The sequence below is a fragment of the Balaenoptera borealis genome (genome assembly GCF_965194805.1).
Source record: "Balaenoptera borealis genome assembly, contig: HAP1_SCAFFOLD_2417, whole genome shotgun sequence".
NCBI lineage: Eukaryota > Metazoa > Chordata > Mammalia > Artiodactyla > Balaenopteridae > Balaenoptera > Balaenoptera borealis.
The window spans coordinates 1-27,066 of NW_028121901.1; the positions used below are offsets into that span (position 1 = coordinate 1).

Consider the following 27,066-nt stretch of genomic DNA (forward strand, 5'->3'; position numbering starts at 1 on the left):
GATAAATCACTGTGGTGGCATTTTGATATGAATGTCAGGGAGACAGGAGATTTAAATATGTGCTACATTCTCTTTGGTTGGGTGAAGTGGTAGAGTATTTCTTTCATTAGTTTGTGCTCTCAGTTCAACAGTTCAATATACTGTGCTTGTCGTATACTAGGCATTTGCTAATCATTGAGACTAAAAAAGATAAATAAGCAAAGTTTTCCTTGCAGATGGTCACAACTAATTAGCGGAGACAGATAAGTAAACTAATAATTAATATTTAGTTTGAGAGCTACAATATTAGAGATATTGGTTCCTGGGAGGATCATAACTTAATGTTTACTGTCTAAATGTCAAATACCAAGGCATATGGTGATTTCCAGCATCACTAGAAGTGGCCAAATGGCTGTTGGCCAAGAATCTTCACAAGAAAGCATTTATCTTTCAGACCTACTCCTCTCCATGATTTCACCATTAGATTTGTATGCTCAGAAATTCTGAGACCTACAGTTGGCAAGGCTTGGGATTCTGTCTAGTTGGCCAATGGACAATTAAAAAAAACAACAACACACACACAATTGTCAGGAGAATTAGGCATTCACAATTGTTTGCACAGCACATTTTCTACCTATAGATAATCATAATGGAAAGTCAAATTATCAAATTGCTTGGCTAGTATTATATCCAGCAAGTCAATTTATTTACATGGCTCTCAGTGTGTTGTGTCATCAGTCTCTGATGGTCTGATAGGGATACCCATTCCTGGAGACTAGACAGTGAAGAGTTGGCCCAATAGGGCATCCTCTCCTCTGGACTGTGCAGGAGAAGTCCAGTGTTTCCTCTGAGACCTCTCCTTTACTTCCATTGTAGACCAGCTATATTCTGATTGTTGCATCCTTTCCTTAAATGAGCTAATATCTTCAATCAGAAAATTAGTTAACCAACTATTTCTATTATTCTTTCATTTTCTGATGGCAAAGATGACTGCTTTCTTTGGAGACTATTTACTGTGTGATGCCCTTTATCGTTACTGATTGTCTTTTGTTTTCTTTACAGGTACATGTCAACTTTATATTCTCACCCTGATTTTCCAGAGAAAGGGCCAGAGGAGATTAACGAAGAGCTAATGAAAAGTGTTAGCCACAACCCTCTTTTACTTCTCACACCACAGAAAATTAAAAGATACGTTGAGTCTTTATGGAAGAAGAAAAGCTCTGGACAACCTGTCACCTTTACTGATATCTTTGGGATGTTAATAGGAGAAACACTAATTCACAATGTAAGCCTTGGCTCAGTCTACAATCCTTTTAATACAAGAAGACCATGTATATCGTAATGTTTTAAATAAAACAAAATACGATACATTTTGTAAAAGTCAGTTGACTCACCTTATCCTATCAACATGTACTGAGTAAATACTCCCTGCCAGACATAACTCTTCTATAATACGTTTCATTCTACATTACATTAGTTCTTACCAGCTTACTAATTTATTCTAACTATGTGTCAGTTTTGTTGTTGTTTTTGGTTTTTGGTTTTTTTTGGGTTTTTTTGGCCACACCGCGCGGCTTGCGGGATCTTAGTTCCACGACCAGGGATTGAACCCGAGCCCTCGGCAGTGAGAGCGCAGAGTCCTAAACGCTGGACTGCCAGGGAACTCCCTACGTGTCAGTTTTGATGTATAGGGAAATACTTTTGTATTCCTTTTCTTTGGAAAAATACACATTTTAACCCTTAACTGCCCATTCTGCCCAAATAGCAATCTTTTTAGATAAAGAGGTGAATACAAGTAATATTTAAATAGCAGAAGAAGAATGGAGCTTGCCTGGAGAGAGTCAGGAAAAAAAAGGAGTGAATCACATGGAAGAAACCCATTCGATACATGACAACAGAACGACATTTTATCTGAACATGAAACAGGGCGGGTAGAGTTTGTGCCAGGGAATCTGGGGGCTCAATTCCTTCTGGGCTCCCTAGCTGCCAAACGTCGACATAGTCCCGAGACGTATAGCTCTTTTTAGAATGAAGGTAATTACCTCCATAGAGCTTACTTTTTGTTGTTTTTCAGGATCAGAGGTTCCTAGAAGTCATAAGACTGTTTTTATTACAAAAATTTTGTGTCTTGATTAGAAGTACTATTTTACATAGTTTTTTTAAAATCTGTATCTGTTTGTATATGTAAAACCTTTTCTTTCTTCTGTGGACAGAGAATGAACACTACCTTGAGTAGTTTGAAGGAAAAAGTCAATGCTGGACAGTGCCCTTTGCCTCTTTTCACCTGTCTCCACGTCAAACCCGATGTCTCAGAGCTGATGTTTGCAGGTATGGAATTTCCTCTTGCAAAACATTTCCTGGAAACTTTGAACTGTGGTTTCTAATGATTTTCTTTAGAGGAAGATCATAAGCAATTTTAGTTGCTTATTTTAATATATTTCTGTAACAAAAAAACTTTTGAAAATATAAGAATATTTTAAACTAGATGATTTTCTGGTTGTAGGGACTATCCTACAAAACTAGTGACTAGTATATCTTCATTCAAATTAGTTGGAAAGAAGATATAAAAGTAAATCATGAATATAATCAATATTCAATTTTAATTATTCATTTCTCAAGGATTTTTAACAAAATACTATGCCTAGGGCTTTTAGGCAAGGCATATATTTTTGTTTGCTGCTTATCTGTTCATTAAATTGGGTAACATGATACCTGTTTATCATTCAAAACACTATTCTAATTTTTATAATTCAGCACCTTAAAAGTACTAGTCTGTATTTGTGGCAGCTGGTGAACAAAATGCCTCATTTTGTTAAATCTCAGAGGTAAACATTTATTTCTTCTGTAGCTCTGTTTCTTGTTGGGTGCCCTAAAAGTATGTGACGTCCTACTTCTCCAGGCCACTGCCAGTCTGAGTCTGCAGTGTGGTAGAATTTCTGACTGTGGCTAATAGGGTTCACTGTATTTTTATGAAAAGTATCTCAGTGACATCAGTCACACCATGAGCTTAAAAAAATCATTGTGAATGGCATGTAATTACTAGATTTATATCTAGAATTCTTTTGCAGTTTTACCAAGTCTCACTTTTTCTTCAACCGACTACTGTCAAGCAAGAATTTTGAATAGTTTATAAAAGCAGTGCACCTGGAATTCATTCATTCAACAAGTGTTTATCAATTATCTTGGCTAAAATGTTTCTCATGCTTATGGTTCAGAAAGCACTTATCATATTTATTGTCTTATTCAATATTTACTACAACCCAGGGAGGGAAGGAGGTATTTTTATCTCTGCTTCACAGAAAAAAATAAAATAAAACCTCAGAAAGATTCAGTGATTTGCACATTGCCACCTAGAAAGTAAGTAGCAGAGCTGAGAATTGGTCTTGAAATCCTTTGTTCTTTTTATAAAAATATTGGCTTCTCTGATTACTGATGATGTAGAATGTAGTATGCCAGGTGCTGAGCATGAACTCCCTTCCCCTCCACAGTATGTTACCCTTTTTCTGTAAGACCTGATAGTATGTTTGAGAAATTTACAATAGTTATTAAAGAAGTTAAATCACAAGAGAGAACAGAATGTTACTATGCACTGTTTCCTTGACCAAGTTGTGTGACACCTTTTAGCCTCAGTTTTCTCATCTGTTAAATGAGGATGAGACCCTCCTTATAGTATTTTGCTAAATAAATGAGGTAAAGTATGTAAAGTACTTAAAACAATTGCAGGCCCAAATCAAGTTTCAATAAATCTTAACAATGTGGAGCGTTCTATGAAAGCTGTATGAGAAGAGTCAGAGGTCTGAAGATGAATAGAATTTGTATATGAAAGGCAAATTTAATTCTTGGATGGGGGGTTCAGGCATGCAGTAAGAGTGTCGGATAACCATGGCCTACTCAGCAGCAATGAGGAACCACACTGTGTGATGGAGTTCATAGGGAGAGTTAAGATTCTATCATATATGAAAAGTAAGGGCCATGATAAATTGTTTTTTCTTGTTGGTGGTTTGGTTTTGTTTTGTTTTTGCTTTCCCATAGCTATTGTCTTATGAGGTCTTGGAATGCTTGGAAATTGGTTGGTAAATACCACTAGCATGCCAGTCAAATTTGTGCATAGCCAAACAAGGCTTCTTTTACCCCAGAAGCATTATGATTTAGTTAAACAAGCATTAAACTAATTTGGAAGCCTTGTCTTACTTCTAAGCTGAAATACCTTGGATGGGTCATTTAATCTCTCTGATTCTTATTTTCCTCATTATTAAAAAGAAGGATATTAATAAACATCAGTTTTATCGTACAGAGCTATTAAGCCAACTGCATGAGATAGGGATAATACTGAATATGATAAAGGGACATAAAAATATAATAGTTTTATTGTTACTGTTACGATTGTGAACGGCATTTTCACAGTTGTCTCTTTCTATTCTGAAGTTTTAGCCAGCAGCCATTCTCAAGAGAAAATCTGACTACAATAATTAAAGAATAAATAATATTTCCAGCGAGTGAATATTTTGGATTCATCTAGAGTGAGAAACGGCTGTTTTATGTGCAGTTAGTAGTCTTTCAACCTGGATGTGTCTGATTTGGGCCAACTGCCTAATTTCAATATTGTTACTGAGATGAGAGAAGCCCCATTAACCTTCATTGTTAAGTTTCTATGATGAAGAGGTTCAAGCTGTTTCTTCCAACAGAGTTGGACAAAACCATCAAACGTTAGTTATGTTGATCTTGTACCCAGATAAGACATTCAAAGGGGCATGTTATGAGTGTTTGGTAGCTTGAGTTATTGGGGAAAAAGAAAAAGGAGACATGCCTATACTTTATGCCTTTAAATTTGCTTAGATTAAAATGGATATTCAAGAAAAAAAAGTTAAAATATTATTTGAATTATATTATAAAAAGTCAAAGACCAAAATTACCTTACAGAAGTTTTATCAACTTTACTTCAACAATACCAGAGAATGTTTATATCTTCCCTCTCAGAAAAGTTTTAAACACTTTCCCCTTTTGAAGACTTTAAACACATAAATATTAGTTGTTTAAATGGTTACATATTTTTGGTTCCTCCACTTCACTACATTTCTAGCAGGATTTCAAACTTTCATTTTAAAGTTTCCATTGGTCAGTAAATTGCATTTACTGAGCATAATTTATAGACTTAACATCATGTTAAGTTCTTTAACAGACACTATAGTAGTAAAAATATAGTACTTCCTCAAGAAGTCTATAGTCTCATTAACGAGACAAAAATAAAACATGAAAAATTAGTAGACCATACACATAGAATACTACTATCTTTTAGAGTATATAGAACTGACATAAATTGTAAGACATTAGAGATTTAGTATAGTCATAAGAAAGACTTCATGAGGGTGATGGAACTCAGATTTAAGTTGAACTTGGAAAGATCTATCAATTGGGAGTGAAAAGTCAACTTTGTGTGAACAGTATAAGAAAATGTTCAGAAGGGAAGCCAAAGGTATATTTTGGGGAGCAGTAAAGAGACACTAGCCTTGGTCTCATGCGTGAACTGGTGAAGAGTAGTGGTATATTTGGGAAAACCATTAGTGCCAAGTTATAGAAAGCTTTGAATTCCAGACAGAAATGTTTTTATTCAGTTATGATAATGGGAAGTACTTAATGATTTTTGGTAGGGCAATAAAATTATTTAAATAGTGTTTTTGAAAAAAAGTATTTTGGTGATTCATATGGGTAGATTGGTAAGAAGGAAACCAGAAGCAGTGATATTACTGTGTTTCTTTAAATAAGGTCCTGAAACTAGGGAGAAACTGATAAGGAAAGAGAGGAGAAGATGGATGTGAAAAGCTTAAAGGTTGCCAGTGAAATGTGTGATGGATGGATTCGATGTAAGTGGGTTTAAGAGTGATTTCAGTTAAGAAAAATTTTTTTTTCTGGGCGGTGGTAGCGTGGTTTACAGAAACAGGTAAGCTAGACTGGGAAGCAAGGTGATGAGCTCCTTTCCAGGCAAGTGTAGCAGGGTATGATGACAGCATACTCAAGCGTACAACAAGAAGATGGAAATGAGTAGATGGAGGCTCAGGAGAGAGGTTCAAGTTTGAAATGTAGGAATCAGCAGCAGAGAAATAGTAGTCAAAGTACCGTAGTGAGTTCTTCAGTGAGGATTAGAGAGCAAATCTACCTCTTGAGAATGTCTCTCATTACTGTGTATACAAACCACAACATTAATCAAGAAGAGATTGCTAGAGAAGTAGGAACCAGGAGGTCTTTACGCTTTAGTACCCTGGAGAGGGGTGTTAAATTCAGAGATAAGAAATTACTCACAGTGATATAGAAATTTTCCTAATGGCCTCTGATTCATTGCTAGTCATGTCTCATTAACTCCATGTAAGTCATTATAAAACACACCACTTTGTCATGAAGGGTATATGCACCATTTGGCTTTGATGTGAAATGAATTATAATGTGTTCTCATCACAATTGTGATTTTATAATTTGTTTCACAAAAGTAGAATGTTCTAACCTATACTATTGAGTAAATAATAAATATATGCATATCCACAATTCCTTTTCCAAAACTTTGAGGACAGATGTTTTAAAATTCAGAATATTTTAGATTTTGAAGTTAAAAAATATACTATGTATTACATAATACCCCACTGGGATCTTATAATCAAATAGAGTGATTTCTCCAGTGGAATGTATTGATATTCACATTCCATGGGATATCTAAAGATTAAGCCTCACATCTTTTCAAGACTGGTTTTTCTGCTAAATTAGTTCAGGTCAGGTTTTACTACCAAATGAATAGCAAAAAACTTGTGGGTTTTGGAGTTATTTGGATTTTGGATTGTTGGATAAAGAGTTATAGACATGCAATAATTTTAGAAAGGGGAAAACTGAAAAAAAAATAAAGGCAGACAGAGAGTTTGGGGTTAGGCAGGGGTGCATGGTAGTGGGACTCCATAGAAGATGGTCAACAAAGACTTTGAACTAAAGTTAGGAAGGAGCAAGCCTTATGGTTACAGAAGGGAATCGCAAGCATAAGGGCTGTGAGATAGGAATGAGCTTGGTCTCTTGGAGGAACATTAAGAAGGTGTGTGGCTGAAGTGGAATAAGTAAGACAAAATGTGATAGGAGATTGGTTAAGATATGTAGTCAGACAAGGAGCATGGGCCAGACCATCATGAGGACTTCTCGGCCATGTTTTTATTTTCAGTGTAATGGGAAGCCATTGGAAAGCTTTCAGCTGGCACTGGTGTGGTGTGATTTATATTTTTAAAAATCCATCTGGCTACAGGATATCAACAAGATAGTAGGGGAATAGAGAAAGTCTTAAGAGGCTATTGTGGAGATCCAGGAGAGAGTATGGCAGCTTGTACCAGTATGGTCATGGTGAACAAATGGATAAGTAGCCCGCTTCTAACCACATCTGATGATGGAGCCTACAGACTTGATTTTTTGTATTTGAGATATAAGAGAAAGAGGACCATCAAGAATAATTCTAAAGTATGGATAGTGGTATGAATATATGAAAAGTAGTACCATTTACCAAACAGGGGAAGACAAAGATTGGCAAGGAAATGGGAGTCGAAAACCAGGAATTCTTTTTGGATAGATTAAGATTCAGATAATTATTAGGCATAGTTATAGCCACAGGAATACATGAAATATAATAGTGGCTACTATTTATTGAGTGATTAGAATGTGCTATGTCCTCTTCTAAGTTCTTTAAGTTTCTTAACTCGTTAGATCTTCACAACAATTCTACAAACTATCTACTGATTTTATTCACATTTTACAGATTAAGGAAATAAAACACAGAGGATACAAGTAATCTACCCCAAATTGCACAGATTTTAAACATCTGAGCCAGCAGTTTTAAAACTGAGTCTAAAGTTTTCCCTTCTTTAGAATTAAGATGGACTTTATAAAAGATGTGTGAGTTTTTAAATGCGAAAAGCTATTCAATTTGTGCAAATTAAGGGCTCCTTTGTGTTCTCATTTTATTCATCGGTAAGCTTTCCCCTCCCAACTTCTCCTATACAATGCCATATGCATAATAGGCATTTGGTTAATTTTTAAAAAATATTTTAAATAAATGAATGAGAATAATCACGACAATGTTGAAGTAATCTTTGTGCACATCTCCGTAGTATTTCCCTATTAATGGATTGCATTTTTTAAAATGATTTCAGATTGGGTTGAATTTAGTCCATATGAGATTGGCATGGCTAAATATGGTACTTTTATGGCTCCTGACTTATTTGGAAGTAAATTTTTTATGGGAACAGTTGTAAAGAAATATGAAGAAAACCCCTTGCATTTCTTAATGGGTAAGTGATAAAAATCTACCATGAGTTTGTTTGACTGTTTTAAATCCTGGTGCATTCTAAGTTATTCTCTGTTTTTGCTTTATTTTAGGTGTCTGGGGGAGTGCCTTTTCTATATTGTTCAACAGAGTCTTGGGAGTTTCTGGCTCACAAAGTAAAGGTTCCACAATGGAAGAAGAACTAGGTATTGTAAAAACATGCTTACATTGATAATAATTACACTATATTGGTAAATTTCATTAACACATATGTTGAGAGAAAATTAAATCATCATAAAGATTGTAATTGTTCTAAAGTAGGCTAGGCTAAGTTGTGGTGTTCAGTAGATTAGATGTATTCAATGCATGTGCATCTTACAAAATTTTCAATTTACAGTGGGTTTATTGGGACATAACCCCATTGTAATTTGAGGAAGATCTGTACTCCTTTTATCAGTAAGGGTAGCTTTTTGAAGAATAGATTCAACAACAATTGAATGCAGTATAACACTTAAGTTCATGCTTGTCAGTTCATTTACCTCTTAAATACTACCTCACTTCTCACAGCTTATTCATACCAAAAAAGAAGGAAAAAATGTTTCAAATCACATTTAATAAATTAACACCAATGATTTTCTTTAAATCTAACTCACTAGCCCACAATAAATTAAAAATAATATTTACAAAGCTTGAAAAAGTAGATGAACTCAATTGAGGACCAGCAGTATTCATTTGTTATGATATTTATACCATAGAAACATATGTTTTCTTTAATGAATAAATTTGATTTAAAGTAAATGAAACAAAACATGCATTCAGTATCTCCTAAATGTCTTGCCATCTGTAGCTCAATCAACACTAAATTTTTCATGGCTATTTTGACTGGCGGTGGGATGGAGCAGGGAGATGCTAAATTTGAATTTGGGGCCAGCCTAGCTGAGGCTGGGGAGAAGGGTCCTGTAGATTATCAGCACACTACCTACCTACTACCTCTTCTCTGTGTGTGAAATATCACACATTTATTTGAGGACAGAGTTAACAGAACAGCATAAATGACTTTCTCAACAATCAATTTATCTGAAGAATACTAGCATGTAAAAAACTTACTGTAGGATTTTTCTGACAAGCCATCCTTAGTTATTGCAGACAGACAGTTTATTTAATTAAACTTTATATGCAAAACAAAAATATAATTGTACTTTAATTAATGCACTACAAATTGGCTTATAAGTAGTATGATCACTCTTCCTGTGAGAATTGATTTTAGATATGTGATATTGATATTAAGTGCAGTAACTTGCTATAGTCCTTAATATTTGGGGGTAGTTCTTAGTAAATAATGGAGAAGTGATCTTATGATTGCAATAGAGCCAAAGATTTTAATATAAAAATAAAAACAACCAAAAAGGCACTTTGTCCTTGAACTTGCTCCTGTCCTCCGAGCATCACTCAGTGAATAAGCAGCCAAGGCTGGTGGAACTTTTGAGTGTTCTCTGACCTTAACTACAGAGCCACATGCTCTTAAGGGTAACTGAAAGGCAAAGTGCATAATGCTGAAAAGCTCTGACTTGATTTATTTGAATGAACATTATATCCCAGAAGAATAACCTGTTCTCAACTCTAACTTTGTGGGAATAACTAACTCTCCTCTAAGATGTGAAGAGTTCAGAAAAAAAGAAGAGAAAAAGAATAGAAGTACCACCTCTTATGAGGCTTGCTTCTCTGTGTTCTTCTATGTTAAATAATCCAGATAAACCCAGGGTTTGCTGCTTTTTCCTTCTAAGGCAGGAAGAGAATAGGACTGAAATAACACATCTGAAGGTGGATGAGACAATGGCTGACGGCCAAGGAAAAGGAGAATGTTTATACTCAATAGTCTTGAATATTCTTTGTTGTGAGACACCCCCTTTGAGACCAGTGGTTTGGCAGCTTATTTACTTTCTCTGTGTGTCAGACTTAAGGGGAATATTGTGTCCTTGAGAACCACCGGCCAGCAGGATGCGTGTTACCTCAGATTAGGTAAGGGTTTCCAGAAATGAGACCAGAGTGGTGGCTGAGGGGAATCTGAGGACTCCTGGTGACCCTTTCATCCACTGGCCGACTAAAGTCTACCTCTTAAAGTGGTGTTCAAAGGTGGTTTTTGTTTTGTTTTCCTCTCTTTCAAAGAAACACTTTAAGGTAAATTGGAGCATAATATGGGGAAACCAAATGTTATACCTATATTTCTCTCAGTTTAAAAGCCCAAAGGGCTCTCTATTACTGAAAGTTATCAATTTGGAGTCAGTTTCTTAGGATTAAAAAAAAAAAATTCTATTGACTAACAGAAGGAAAAAAAATCACTCTACAGATAAAGATTTCATGTACATGTCCAAAAAATGTTTGATTTTTCTACAAATGTTGATTATAAAATGGTTTGTGTGCTCCATAATTTGAGTGCTTCTTACTTGAAAAAAGACAAGTTATGCTAGATTTTATTCTTGTTTTTGTTTTACGGATTTATGGTTTCTATTTTAGTTTTTATAACTGCTCTCTTAATATGTTCCGAGGAAGCATAAACTGATACCAAAACAGACATTTCAAAGGACAATATTCAGTATTATTAAAATCAAAAGATATATTAGTAGCTTCATTCATTTTGATGAAACAATTTTGTGGCCCCCTTGTAAATTTTGGCTTTACCCTGTATTGACCTTCATAAACATCATTTCAACATATTTAATTGAAGAAAAAATTTTTTGATATAATAAGAATTATATAATCAAGTTATTCTTTCTGTCAGAATTAAGATAAACAAATAAAAATTCTCCCCTTTAAAATCATATATAAATAATTCTAAACTAATTTTTCATACCCTGGGAAATTTTGCTTTCAAATGAGAAATTTGAAAATACTAGTAAAGCTAAGACATTTAGATTTACTAAATTGACCTAGATTTATACCAGTAAATCTAATAGACCTCACTGTGGTTTTGCTACGATTACTTCCTTGCAGTAAATTTCATTGTGAGTCTTGACACCTGAGATTCTTCAATTGTTTCGTTTTCTTTCTGCAGAAAATATTACAGCAAAGCATATTGTGAGTAATGATAGCTCGGATAGTGATGATGAATCACAAGAACCCAAAGGTAAGAGAGCTGGAACCTCCTCTGGCAGAAGTGGATTAAGAAAGGACATGAATGTTTTGTCTGATTTTCTCACTCAAGATGCTAATGGTAGTCTCTGCTTAAGGCATTGAGTTATAGAATGGTAGCTTTCAATTCAGAGCAAGAATTAATGTCATATATGTAATAAAATATGCAACACAAGTATCCCTTATTTCATTTCTTTTAAATACCTCAAAAATATTATCAGTTGAACAGAGAACAAACTGAGATGGTAGAAATACCAAATTCTGTGTTAAGTCTGATTAGAGCACCAGGCTTCTCAACATGGAAATTGTGATTTGGGAACATTTTTACATGGCTTTAATAACTAAAATTTAATCTTTTAAAATCTTATTATTAAGTAACCTGTAGAAAATGATGTTCTCACTCCATTCCTGAGCCTTATCCCATTGCCAACATTCTATCTGTCAGGAAGGGATCAGTGATGAAGTGGGGTGGAATTATTGAGAAATTTTTGTTTTGTATATTACTTTGTAGTACAAGTGAGTACTTTTACACCTTAACAAGGCGGTTTTTAGCTTTGTGTGGATCCCGATAGTCAATGGGGAGTCGGGGAAGAGATAAGGCAAGGATCACGGATATTTGTTGCAATTGTTATGTGGTAAAATGGAATGATTTTACATTTTGACACAGCCATTGGTACAAATGTTCCTAATAGCTCAAAAGCCAAAACAAATAAAAAACAAAGAGAAGATTTTATAACAACTGGGTGAACATGTCCTGTTATAGTTTGAATACAATCATCTAGATTTTAAAAGATATTAAATGCTTTCTTGTCCAAAACCTAAAGAACTCCACCAGCCAAGGTATAGATATTGGAAGAGCCTGTTTAATCTTTGCTGAATCAACACTAAAATTAAAGTTCTCTTTTCATAGCTGGGCTGTTATTTTTTAGTTGTTCCGGTCTTTTTTTTTTTATTTTGAATTTCTTTTTAATGAAGCGAGATAGTACAAAGGTGATAAATAGCATATGCCTAGCATTTCTAGAATTAATTATGTATTGATTTGGGGACTATCAAGTAGATGTAATAATGGTTTATCAATTATTAAGTAAATTGCCAAAATGATCAGTACATTTGATCACCTCTGCAGTACTAGCTTGTTATCTTAAGGCTGAGTAGTTCAAGGACCCTCTGAATACGGCTGTTTTTGTTTTATTGCCAGCCTACATTGGAGAATGATATTTAGGATGTTTCTGAGGATTTCTTATTAGCTCTTAATATTCATTTTTTAAAATAGCCTTTATTTATTAGAGTACTTTTAGACTCACAGCAAAATTGAGCAAAAAGTACAGAGTTCCCATATATTTCCTGCACCCACACACATAGCCTTCACCACTTTCAGCATCTTATACCAGAGTGGCACATTTATTACAATCAATGAACCTGTACTGACACATCATTATCACCCAAAGTCCAAGCTTTAGGATTCACTCTTGGTGTTGTATATTCTACAGGTCTTCACAAATGTATAATGACATGTATCTACGTTTATAGTATCATACAGAGTACTTTCCCTGCCCTAAAATCTTCTGTGCTCTATTTATCCCTCTGCTTTCCACCCCCAGCCCCTGGCAACCACTGATTTTCTTACTGTCTCCATCATTTTGCCTTTCTAGAATGTTATATAGTTGGAATCATACAGTGTGTAGCCTTTTCAGATTGGCTTCTTTCACTTAGTAATATGCATTTAAGTTTCCTCCATGTCTTTTCATGGCTTGATAGCTCATTTCTTTTTAGCACTGAATAACATTTCATTGTCTGGATATACCATAGTTTATCTGGTTACCTACTGAAGAATATCTTGGTGGCTTTCAAATTTTGGCAGTTATGAATAATGCTGCTATAAACATCCATGTTCAGATTTTTGTCTGGATATGTTTTCAACTCCTTTGGGTAAAAAATCAAGAAGCATGATTTCTGTATCATGTGATAACAAAGTTTTGTAAGAAACTTCCAAACTGTCTTGCAAAGTGATTGTTCCATTTTGTGTTTCCACCAGCAAATGTATGAGAGTTCCTGTTGCTCCACATCCTCACCAGCATTCGGTGCTGTCAGTGTTTTGGATTTTGACATTTCTAATACGTGTGTAGTGTCATCTTGGTGTTTTAATCTGCATTTCCTTGATGACATGTGACATGGAACATCTTTTCATATACTTACTTGCCATCTATATGTCTTCTTTGGTGAGGTGACTACTAAGGTCTTTTGCCCATTTTTAAATTGAGATGTTTGTTTTCTTATTGATGAGTTTTAAAAGTTTTTGGATATTTTGGGTAACAGTCCATTATCAGATGTGTCTTTTTTTTTTTTAATTTTGGGGAGGATGAGCAGTTAACAGTTTTGTTAAACAATGTTTTACTTTGAGTAGAATTCTTTTTTTTTATTGTCTTTTTTTTTAAATTGAAGGGTTAATCAATTCTCTTTTTTTTTTGGCCACCCCACATGGCTTGTGGGATCTCAGTTCCTTGACCAGGGATTGAACACGGGCCATGGCAGTGAAAGCCCAGCATCCTAACTACTAGGCCACCAGGGAGCTCCCCAGATGTGTCTTTTGCAAATATTTTCTCCCAGTCTGTGGCTTGTCTTCTCCTTCTCTTGATGCCCCTTCATTTTTTTTTTTTTTTAATTTATTTTTATTTATTTATTTTTGGCTGTATTGGGTCTTCGTTTCTGTGCGAGGGCTTTCTCTCTAGTTGCGGCAAGCGGGGGCCACTCTTCATCGCGGTGCACGGGCCTCTCACTATCGTGGCCTCTCTTGTTGCGGAGCACAGGCTCCGGATGCGCAGGCTCAGTAGTTGTGGCTCACGGGCCCAGTTGCTCCGTGGCATGTGGGATCTTCCCAGACCAGGGCTCGAACCCGTGTCCCCTGCATTGGCAGGCAGATTCTCAACCACTGCGCCACCAGGGAAGCCCGCCCCTTCATTTTTAGTCACGTGATTTTGAACAAGGTCTTTAGGCATTTTCAACTTTAGTTTTTTCAAATCTGTGCTGGCGTCATTTTACCTGCGCTCACAGAATTGCTGTAATCATCAAATTAGCAAGTGCATACAAAGGGTTTTAAGTTGTAAAGGGCTAATAAATAGAAATTTACTATTAGAATTATAGCTAATAAGCAATACATATGATTTATCTGTTGACTTTTGGGTTCGTCCCACAAATGATGCCATTTCCAAATACATCATAAGGAAAGTAGATCCACTGCTGGTATAGAAGTGGGATAAATTTAATAATAATAATAATAACAACAACAGTGATGATGAAGAAGAAGAAAAAGAGGAGGGAGCTCCAAACCTTTGGAAAATGATTGAGTGTCTTATTCATATCCTGTGTAACTAAGATATAAATCATTCATTTTAGAGCCTGATTCATTCTATTGAAAGATTTTCTTTGTTATACTTGGCATTAGAAAAATGTGGGAGTAGAAAAGACTGTATATTTGTTTTTTCATGACTAGGCAGTCATCTGCATTGTTTATTGAGAGAAAGATCCCTCCATTTACTGAGCTCAGTTAAGCTAATCTTTTGAAGATAAAAATCAATATTTATTATGGTCTTATGTATGTTTAGTTACCATTTATTGAAAATTATGAAGTTTGAACATAGATTCTTTTTTTCTTCTCTCAACACACACACACACACACACACACATACACATATAGATTTATATATGCATATATATTTATATCCAGGGTTCCCAGAAATCTGAACAGAAGGGATTTAGGTAGGGGAGATTGTACTCTACCATACAGTGTTCTTAGATTTGAGTTATGAATGAATAATATTGATGATGAGGATTATGACACTGCTGCTATTACAACTATTTCTACTACCAACTAGTGTTTATTGAGAATTTAACGTGGGCTTAAATTTTTCTAAGAAATTTACATGAATGCATTAACTTAGTTTATCCTCACAACAACCCTATGAGGTTTACTTATGAGGAAATGAAGACTGAGAAGGGTCAACTAACTAGTAAACAGTGGAGAGAGGATTGGAATCAGGGTAGTGTGGTTCTGGAGCCACTGCTCTAAATAACTACACAATATGGCTTCCCAGTAGTAGTGATGAGTGCATAGATTTTAAGGAAAAATCGTTGAAAATGGCTTCTTTTGGAAGATTCCTGAATTTTAACACATTTTAAAACACATGTTTAATTTACAGACTTTTAAACCCCAAACTTTATAAGCAAGAATGAAATGACAGTTCAGAGGGCAAATATATGTTGAATCCTTCAGTTGTCTGCTCTCAGTCTGCATGATTTCTGGATGTTTATTAAACAGGACAGGGAAGGAAACTTGGGAAAGGAAGGGGATTAGCTACTGTGGATATTCCCTCTGTGTGTATGTGTGTGTGTGTGTGTGTGTGTGTGTATGTGTGTGTAGCCAGGGAAAAGAAAGAAAAGAATTTGGGAAAGGGAAAAACAGAAGTTTCTCTGGAAATTAAAGAATAGGCCAAGCAACACTGCCGAGAATACAGCCTTTAGACTGACTACCGGTAAACAGTACAGTAAAAATAAGTAAAGAACAAAAATGATTAACGGAAATATTTACTATAATTTACACAAATGTTTATTGAGTCAAAAGCTGTAGAGCTTCATCATTAATGTTAACATTCCATCGCCCAAAGATCTTTTTCGTTATTATGGATTTTCGGAATCTGTATAATGATCTTTTCTTTTTCCTTAGGCACTGAAAATGAAGAAGCAGAAAGAGAATATCAAAATGATAATCAAGCAAGTTGGGTCCAACGTATGATAATGGCCTTGGTGAGTGACTCAGCTTTGTTTAATACCAGAGAAGGACGAGCTGGGAAGGTGCACAACTTCATGCTGGGCTTGAATCTCAATACATCCTATCCGATGTCTCCTTTGAGAAACTTTACCACCCAGGAGTCCTTGGAGGAAGATGAATTGGATGCAGCTGTAGCAGGTAAGTACACAAAATGTAATCCATGGAAGCTAATTCAGGAGATCTTTCTTCCTTCTCTGGGGAGGAGCATTTTAATTATTAATAGTAATTAATTTACAATCAAATTTTAAAACATGCATTTAATGTATGAAGGGCTCTGAGTTGTTTTTTTGGAAGAAAAAATACATTGGGCAGGAAGTGGCATCGTCATGTCAGCATAAACAGTTTTCATTGAAATATTGAGGGGGACTTTGCTCCTCTCTATATTGGTCAAGGTTCACTCACAACAAACAGGAAACCCTCTCCCTTGTTTAAGCAAAAGAGGTTTAAAGTAGGTGCTTACAAAATTGTTCCAGGGCTTGGAGGAGCAAGCTCCAGGCTGAGCATCTCGGAATGACTCCAAAAACACTTCAGGATCACCCCCACAAACGCTCCCCACAACGGTGCTTGGCAGTAGAAATAGCAGAAACATAGCCTCTGTCTCATTTCCTCCTTCAAATCTCACGTGGGTGTTTCTCCTTGGCAGAGAATAGGTCTCAGCAGAGCCAGAGCTGGGAGGGAATCTGGTACACGTGGTCCTCAGCCTATGTCTCCAGTGCAGAGCAGTAATGTGTGCCCCCTAGGGGTGTGAGTGGAGTTGAGTTTGCCCATCTGCAGTGTCCCTCAGGCTACTGAATCTGTCCTTCCAGTTCTCTGAAAGGTTAGGTAACTTTCTTAAGGCCACTTAAGAACCTCATAAGAACCCACTCACTTTCAGGTTTGTCACTTAACCAAACTCCAAAGAATACTTGCCTTGATTCTTCGGTTCCATGCATGTTCCAAATTAAAAGGTAAATTTGTCTTGGTGACTAATCACTACATAATTATCTTTCTTATAATGCTCCTGGCATCTTACATTTTTTCTACTTCTTCATACCATCTTTTTCCCCTTAACTGCCCAAACGTCATTTCTCAATCATTTCTGCCTAAGAACATTGACAGGAGGCTATGAGAATGTACATGGAAATTTTTCCAAAAAACTTTCTACTACTGTTTAAGGATTCTACCTATAAAAATTAGACATGGCTTTAGATCTTATTATTGTTTAGGTAATGCTGTTTCTGTTTGTTGCTTGAGCTTAAGGGAAATTGCAGAAGCAAAAGTTACCCCTGTTTTTTAAACAAGAGGAGTAGAAACTCACTATATTTTGCATTATGTTTGTGGCATCAAAGTCTAGGACATGATTATATACCTGCAATGCAAACCCTTTCACATGAACTATAATAAAAGTCTATTTGTGATAAAGTCAGTGTCTCTTTTTAAATTCATCCAAAATAAAAACACTTGACCATACAATCAGTGATGTTATTTTTTTGTGTGTTACTTATGATTTAACTTATTGCTATTACAATACCAATTAAATGTATCTTCTTTAGAAGCAGGCTTTATGGATGAATTATGATGGGCTTAAACAAACAAACAAACCAACAAAAAAACTCAGCCTCATAGAGCATTTAGGACTAGAAAGAATCGTTAGTTATTTTACTCCATAGAAAAGGAAGATCAAAGAAGATAGCATCATGTTTACCTAGAATTGCTCAGCTGAGCTAGAATTGGGACACTTGAACAGGCTTCTTGACATTGCTCAGAAGCCTTTCCCTCCCGCTCACTCTCTTCCTCATAGCCCTTGGTTTTATTAGTCATCGTCTTGCTGATGTAAAAATGGAAGTTTCCTTGTGTGTACTTATTACGTCTGTTTTATGTTATTACTTTAATCACAATACCAAGCATAGCTCCTTCTGTGGTTTGCACAGCACAAGTCCTGCACTCGACATTTTAACAGCTTCCTGGTGGTTTTGCAATAGTTTATGTAGATTTGGAGGTGTTAGCGTTGCTCAGAAAAATACAGTGCTCAGTTAAATTTGAATTTCAATTTATATATATATATATATATATATATATATAGAGAGAGAGAGAGAGAGAGAGAGAGAGAATATAAGTATGCCCTTTATAACATTTGGGACATCCTTGTATAAAAATTGTTTGCTGTTTATCTGAAATTTAAACTTAACTGGGCAACCTACGTTTTTATTAGATACATTTGGTACCCTTAGGAAGTCTGCCTCTTTCATTATTCTCACCATATGTCAGATTGTTCTTCATTTTCATCTTTCTTCTTTCCTTTGTTCGTTCTTGCATTGCCACAGTATTTACAGAGCTCCTTCAGTGTGCGTGGCACTAGGGATCCAGCTGTCAACAAGACATGCAGTCCTTGCCCTCATGAAGATTAAAATCATTTCATGACCCTTCCTTGAAAATTTGATTCTTGGAGGGACTTATATACTTTATTTAACAATGATAGAAAAGTACAGTAAAACTAAAAGCCAGCAACCCTGATCCTGATGCGATTGTAGGTCCCCGAGGATGCATGATCTTCATTTGCCGTCCCTCTAGTGCTTGGAGGATAATAGTCGTGCATCACCTTATCTGACTTCTTTATTCGGTGCCTTTTGAAAAAAGAGTCAGGGACAGTTTTCATAAAATGACATGAAGAGATAGAAAATATTAATCATCCTAAAATATGATATTACACAGGTTGAATATTTCTTTTGTTGAGATATATTGAAATGTTCTAACCTAAAATTGTTTTAGATTAATGAGCTTCAGAAGGAACTTTAAATATTATTTCTCAGTGTGTATCTCATTAAATTACACTTCAGTCACTTTATATTTATCTGATTGAAAAAATGTATACAGCATGTTGACTTTAGTCAAAAATCCAGTTCGGTGAGTGACAAGTTCATTCAAGTTTGTTGCTTATGAACCAACATTGCTAAAACTGACTGCATTTTAGACTGAATATACTGAATTGATTAGTGCTTTTTCAGACAAAGCCCTTACCAAAATAGACCCTTTTTATCTCCCTCTGGTTATTTCCAAATTTTAGAATAAAACTATATGTTTGAAATGAAAAGTTAAAAGGTTTATCATAAAATGTTATCAACGTTGTTCATAAAATCGTCATTAAAACTTTTATTTATTATACAGTTAAAATACCACAATGAAAACATTAATTAAGGTTATTGCTCTTTTATTTTTAGAGATTTTTAAAAATCTTATCTAGTATTATGTTGGGAAAAATCTTACATTTAGTTCACTATTTTGTTTATATGGATTTTGTTTATACAGATTAAAATTTGAGCATTTAGAATAATCTCTCAACCTAAAATGAGAAAAAGTTAGTGTATTACTTTTGTGCCTATTGCTTCACCTTGCAGACCATCTTTTGAAAACAAGAGAAATAAGATGAAAAAATTCCCCTCATTTGTTTACTTCAAAATAGTTGTATACCTGTGGAAACTAATTTTAGAGAAGCTGCTCACTAGTTACATGACTTCTTTCCTGTTTACTTTTGTGTTTATATTATTTACTGTGACATACACCATCTGGAATAAGAAATCAAGACATGAGTTCATTTAGGACAGAGTTCAAAACACAAACATCCAAATATTTGTACATTATAAATTGAATCTGTGTGATGTATTTGTAGAACAACCACTGTAAAATTCCACAGCTGAACTGTTAAGGAAATGGTTCATAATTATAAAACAGAGATTGTTTCCGTACCTATCAAAGAACCTGATTAACTCATTCACAGGTTGAGAAACCATGTAAACTTTAATTTACAGGAGGATGTTCTTTCATAGGGGCATTCATCAAACTTTCTATGACGTTTTAGTAGATATTAATAAATAGGGTTCAAGTTCAAATAAGTTTGGAAAAACTAACAACTCCATCCCCCTCTTCACAATGCCATGGGATACCCTAATGAGTTTGAGAAATCCTACTTAAAGATGCCTCAAGTATAGTACTTTAAAAGCAGCTTCACTTGCATTTGAATCCCAACTGTGTCATTTATTAGCTGGACAGTCCTGAGCCATTACTTAGCGTAACCTCTGCTAACAACGATAGAAAAGTAGAATGAAACTAAAAACCAACAACCTGATCCTGATGGAACCATAGGTTAGTGAGGAAGCAACAATCTTCATTGTTTACTCCAATGGTTAACTTATAAAACAGAAACAATTGTTACCTATCTTATAGAGTTATTGTCAAGATTAAGTGGCATCTCCACTAAAAAGTAGTATTAGTCCAAGGCATAGTAAGGAAAATAGGGAACATGCATTATAATTTGTTATTATTTTAAGTTGTTGAATCTTGTGTTTCTCAAACCTATTTGATCATGGAACTCTTAATTTGTATATAGAATATCTGTTAATATCTTGCAAAACTATTTTTTTTTACAACACAATTAGGAAACATTACTTCCCGTCAGTTTATATGGAAGGTTGGAACCATGGTGTTTAGCTACATGCCAGAGCTGGGAATTGGTCCACATGATGATTTTTCTCTCAAATATAATCTTGGATTTAAAACAGGAAAAAGGAGACTATTAGCTTCATGATGAGAAGGGGGAACTCAAACAGAATAGGAGAGAAATAGTCTGTTTCTGGTTAATCTTTTAGCTAAAATTTAAAGCATCAGTTTATAAAACCAGAGAAAAATATTTGTGAATTATCATTGTACTTTATTATTTTAGGGAAAATCATGTCATTGTAAAAAAAATTCCCATTAATGTGTTTTTAATTTTTTATGCTTAATTGTGATAAAAAACACATATCAATGTGGTTTTCATGATTGATAGATGCATGTGTAGATTGCCTCTATACATTGTACTTATTGCTTTTTTTTTAAGATTTTTTTTCTTTGATGGACCATTTTTTTAAAGTCTTTATTGAATTTGTTACAACACTGCTTCTGTTCTATGTTTTGGTTTTTTGGCTGTGAGGCATATGGGATCTTAGCTCCCCTACCAGGGATTGAACCTGCACCCCCTGCATTGGAAGGCAAAGTCTTAACCACTGGACCACCAGGGAAATCCCCAGTTATTGTTTTTTAAATTACCCATTTCAAAACCTTTTAGTCTTATGGCTGTGCCACTTTCTGAAGTAACAGTGTGACACTGTGTGTAGGGTTTAGACTTCCTGGACCTGGCTTGGAAACTGGACTCTCACAGTGTGAAACTGAACCTGTTAGGGCCTCATTTCCTTATCTTTAAAATGATACTAATAATATCTCTTTTGTCTTCTAAGGAGTTTTCTAAGGATGATAAATCTTATATATGAAATTTCTAATAGATTATAGATACTCAAAATAAAGCTGCTTTTAGGACAAATAAAAGTGCCCAAATATAAATTTCTAGCTTATTAGTAAAATGTTTTAAAACTAATATAAGATAAAGACTCATAATTCTTCACCTTTTTAAAAAATTCACATATGTAATTTGTAAACAATAAAAATTTCAGAGGAATAGATGATACAATTGGGTTTGATAATATATATATATATATATATATAATATATATATATATTTCAATTTTACAATTCTTAAGTTTCAGGTTCTGTGATAGATAGATATTTAGAATTCTGGCTGGTGGCAAAGTACATTGTCACTACATCGATACTTGATAAGAAAATAGCATTAACCTGAAGATAATTATTTAAAGAATGATATCTCTGCTCTCTCCTTTTTGGCCTAGGCATTCACCCTGGACATAGCAAGACTTTTTTTTTCTTTTTTAACTTGACCTGCCTTTTCATTCAGTTACATGACCTTATTCTTGTCTAACACCCCCGTCCCCCATTGTTTCTTGGTTTTCTTTTTTAGCATATGTGTTTTTCGTCTAAGACTGTTTTTCACACCTTCCTACTTTCCTTCAGTACACATCACCTCAGATGTAAACTCTTTTCCACTTTATTTACAAACATCACTAGTAAATGTTTCTAACATTCATTTGTTATTCAGTATTTTAGAGATGAGAAGTTTTTATAGATATGAGAGAAGAAAACAATGACTGTTAACTGTAGAAACTTCTAAGGATATTAATGTTTTCTTAAGTAACTAAACCAAAGTCTAATTGAGAACTGTTTCAATTCACATTGAATAAGTGTTCTGGCTAATTGTCTCATGGGTGTTTTAGTTTCAGCTTCTAGTGATGATGAGGACTATAGATTTTAATCAGACATTAAGAATTTAAAGATTTACTTTCCTCTTTGATCTCTTGCTCTTACAATGTAGTGATAAAATCGACTGTGAGAGAATTATAATCAGCATCATTCTTATTTCGAAATATATAGAGGGAATTAACATGTGATGGGTTTCTACCATGTACTGAACATTTTCCTGGGTAATAGGTATTAACTGCATTTTATAGGTGATTGTATAAACACAGATTGCTCTGATCCTCTAGTTTTTGTTGTTTCCTCTATGAAAATGCTCACCAGTGGAATTTAAAATCTTGCTCAGAGGTCATAATGCATGTCTAGCATGAGCACCTTCACTCTATCCTACTGTAGTAAACCTCCCTCTTGAGCTTTGCTGCCCTTCTTTCTAACAGAACAAGTGGGAACAAGTGTGAGGGCAAGGGGACAGAACAAAATAATTGCATGTCATTTCATTCAGCTCAAATCAATTTAATTCTGATCACATTTCTTTCTCTTAGGAAGAGGATTAGGAGCACCACACATAAATGTGAACAGCAACATGTTATCAATATTATTTGTTCATAAAACTAATGATCTCTAGGCCCTGCTTTCCTTCAGATCCCTTGCCATCTCATCCTACTCTCCTCTTAAGTTGTAGCCACACTGTACTTCCTCAAACATACCACTCCTTACTCTGCCTTGGGGCCTTTGCTCTAGTTCTTCCCTCTCCCTGGAAAAAAATACCACACCCTCCAAATCCTTAGATGGCCAATTCTCTCTTGTGAATCTGGTCTCAAAGTCTTCTCAGAGAGGTCTCTCCTGACTACCTACCTGAAGTTCCTCCTTATCCTATTACCCTCTATTATTTCCCTCATTGTATTTATCACTGCCTGAACCATCTTTTAATATATTTGTTTACTGATTTACCAGCAGTGTGCTCTATTGGAGAAGAGTTTGCATCTCTCTTGTTCAGCACCTGGAGTAGTGCCTGAAGAGTAGCAGACAATACATGTTTGCTGAATGTGTCAGCTGGGTTATTCTCTTAGACTCCCATCACCTAGAGAGGTGCTGTGTGGGATCCCTTCAGACTCTGCCACTCCCAAGTTGTGTCATTTTAGAGATGAATTTAATGTATTTCATCCTCCATTTATAGATATCCTCTATCTCACGTCTGTTCTAAGACTTAAGCAAGATAATGCATGAGGAAATGTTTTTAAACACTAAAGATCTATGTAATGTGAAGTAATGCTACGACAGGGATCATGGTGCACAGAGTAGAGTTACTACTAGGGCCTGAGCCTTGCTTGCACTTTCCATGTATCATCCCACTTAATCCTCACAGCAACCTTGTTGATAGAATCTTTTATTCTGATATTACAGATGAAGAAACCAAAAGTCTCCAAGCCCTGAGGGCCTAACCATAGGGAATTCTTCTCACACACTTACATAACAAATAGTTTTAATATTCTAAATAATGTTAAATGATTGTTTAATTCATTCTTTTCTTTTCTATCCTTTTTAAAGATCCTGATGAATTTGAGCAGATATATGAGCCTCTGGATGTCAAAAGGAAAAAGATTCATGTGGTGGACAGTGGCCTCACATTTAACCTGCCATACCCCTTGATCCTGAGACCTCAAAGAGGAGTTGATCTCATCATCTCCTTTGACTTTTCTGCAAGGCCAAGTGACTCCAGTCCTCCGTTCAAGGTAAGGAGAATTTATGTAGCATTCCATTATCTGCCACATTCTTTTGCATTGCCTTGTAGCTATCTTAGTCCTCCCAATTTCTTATCCCTTTAGCCTATTTTCTACATTATTTTCAGTAATATTTCCAAAACACAGATGTGGTTCAGTCACTTCCCTGCTTAAAAAAACTTTTAAATGACTTCCCATGATCCTTGTTCAAGTTCATAGTCCTGAGCAGGACAAGAATGATGCAATATATCTAAAGTTCATGAAGCAAATTAGGCTGAAATTTGGGAGTTAGCAGGTAAAAGATAAGTAAAACGATGCACGGGGAGTGTATACTATGAGAAGAGAAGAGGATGTAAAATAGTATCTTGATGATTCAACAATAATATCAGGGGAAAAGGATACAAACCAAGGAAATGTGCAGTGTTATAAAACCAAGTCAAGATATTTAACAACAGGAAGTCTTTGGTGAAAAGCAGTTTCAATAGGGTTGAGAGGGCAGAAGTCATACTGCAGTGATTGGAGGGTTAAGTGGAAGTTAAGAAAATGGAGACAATTCTATAAACTGTTCAAGGAAGAAGGAGATGGGCTATATCTGCACGAGGATGTGGAGAATAAGAAAATTGTGTGTGTGGAGGGGTGTGTCGGAGGTACTCGAGTGTGTTTAAATGTTTCGATGGTTAGGACTCATGAATGAAGAAATGTTATTGGAGAATGGAGAGATGACATACATGATAGAGTTACACCCCTGGGAAGGTTACAGGGGTACGGAGTGGAAGGAAGATACAAAAATACAGGTGGACAGGAGTCTGGAAATGTCTGTATTGGGACAAGAGAGAAGGGGGGAAATTATGGCTATGGATGGAGTTTAGCTGTTAGGCACTGAGAAGGGAAGATGGGAAAGTACTCACTTGATAACTTCTAACTTTTAGAGGAATTAGGAGTCAGCATTATCTTTTGAGGGTGAGAGAATGGAGGAAGTGGAGCCAGGGTATGAGGATAGTAAAAGTCTGCCTATATGAAGAAACGAGGAAAAGTTCTGACTAGGGCAATGTAGAACAATTGCTGGGCAGCACTCAAGTGAGACCACGAATGTTATTTGTTCCTTTTGCCTCAAACTTTCTTTAGATGCAGCTCAAATGTTACCTTTCTTGACCTCCACAGGTATAGTTTTAGTACAAAGGACTTAGTAAATTCGTCTAACAGCGATTTTCATGTTCTACTCTCCATATTTGTTTACATCATATTGCTTCCACTGTCTGTGAACTCCTTGGGAACTAGAACACTCATTGTGTGTGTGTGTGTGTGTGTGTGTGTGTGTGTGTTAATCATTTGGTTCTAATTGCTTTATAAGTGCTAGCCCAAATTATGAGTATGTAGGACAGTTTTTGTGGGTGAATGAATGAAATGCTATAATAGATATGAAGTTATTATTCCCTATTCATAGATTAAGAAATGGAAACTCACAGAAATTAAGTGAAATAGTTCATGATCTCCCAACCAGGAAGAGTCAGTGATAACCCAGGTCCTCAGACATCTGTTTTCCTTTATATTGTACATGATTAAACTGTTCTCAAGACTAATAATGGTTATAATAACTCTTTTATATATATATATAAACCTCATATTTTATTTTATTTCTATTTATTTTTTATTTTATTTTTTTAATTAATAGCTACTTTATTTATTTATTTATTTATTTATTTATTTATTTATTTATAGCTGTGTTGGGTCTTCGTTTCGTGCGAGGGCTTTCTCTAGTTGCGGCAAGCGGGGGCCACTCTTCATCGCGGTGCGCGGGCCTCTCACTATCGCGGCCCCTCCCGTTGCGGGGCACAGGCTCCAGACGCGCAGGCTCAGCAGTTGTGGCTCACGGGCCCAGTTGCTCCGCGGCATGTGGGATTTTCCCAGACCAGGGCTCGAACCCGTGTCCCCTGCATTAGCAGGCAGATTCTCAACCACTGCGCCACCAGGGAAGCCCCTCTATTTGTTTATTTTTTTAAAAATTTTTGGCCATGCCGCAGGGTATGTGGGATCTTAATTCCCCGACCAATGATCGAACCCACGCTCCATGCAGTGGAAGCGCAGAGTCTTAACCACTGAATCGCCAGGGGAAGTCCCCTAAACCTCATATTTTAAAAGTGCTTTCATATTTTACCTTTTTTGAGGCAGTCACTGGTATTCAGACAAAGAAACAAGGATTGATGAGATAAGAAATCTCATCACATCAACAAATTAAATAAGATAATGGGTGAAAAGAGCATAGCTCAGGATCTGGCTAGGAAAGTGGTAGTTAAGAAGTAGTCAAGTTGGACCAAATTCTAAGGCTCCAGAATGAAAATGTAACGTTCTTCTCCTTTCACTAGCTGCCTCCTTTGTACACACTGTGTGTGTACTTTTCCCTGCACTGTGTGCTATGTGCTGTGCACAGCAGTTAATGGTAAAACATAGTTCTTTTTTTTTTCGTAACTATGTAATATCTTTGTTTATTTTTTAAATTTATTTTTATTTATTTATTTTATTTTTGGCTACGTTGGGTCTTCTTTGTTGCGCACAGGCTTTCTCTAGTTGCGGCGAGCGGGGGCTACTCTTCATTGCGGTGTGCGGGCTTCTCATTGCAGTGGCTTCTCTTGTTGCAGAGCACGGGCTCTAGGTGCGCGGTCATCAGTAGTTGTGGCACGAGGGCTCAGTAGTTGTGGCTTGCAGGCTCTAGAGCGCAGGCTCAGTAGTTGTGGCGCACGGGCTTAGTTGCTCCACAGCATGTGAGATCTTCCTGGACCAGGGCTTGAACCTGTTTCCCCTGCATTGGCAGGCAGATTCTTAACCACTGAGCCACCAAGGAAGCCCAAAATATGGTTCTTGATCTTGATAAAATTTTAGCTTTTGGTGGGGGGGGAAGACTTTTATACACAAAGTCATTCGGAATGAAGTTAAGTAACTTATTGTTAAATAGTTACTTGGGTTTATATAACTAGGTGTATTATAGGAGATCCATACGAAAATAGATTGGTGTG

At 35.7% G+C, this 27,066-nt stretch overlaps 1 protein-coding gene across 2 annotated transcripts in view; it reads left to right on the plus strand.

The window, feature by feature from the left end:
• Window positions 1-92: 92 nt before the first annotated feature.
• Window positions 93-27,066, plus strand: part of LOC309622390 (cytosolic phospholipase A2-like) — a 38,414-nt gene continuing 11,440 nt past the window's right edge. The window contains exons 1-7 of one of the 2 annotated variants that reach the window (XM_082409470.1): window positions 98-1,264; window positions 2,193-2,307; window positions 8,151-8,288; window positions 8,377-8,469; window positions 11,316-11,387; window positions 16,113-16,355; window positions 23,883-24,067. In XM_082409470.1, coding sequence (XP_082265596.1) covers window positions 1,046-1,264; window positions 2,193-2,307; window positions 8,151-8,288; window positions 8,377-8,469; window positions 11,316-11,387; window positions 16,113-16,355; window positions 23,883-24,067 — 1,065 coding nt within the window. In that variant the 5' untranslated portion in view covers window positions 98-1,045. Of the gene's footprint in view, window positions 1,265-2,192; window positions 2,308-8,150; window positions 8,289-8,376; window positions 8,470-11,315; window positions 11,388-16,112; window positions 16,356-23,882; window positions 24,068-27,066 lie in introns of both variants that reach the window. The other variant, XM_082409471.1, reaches the window with a different exon arrangement.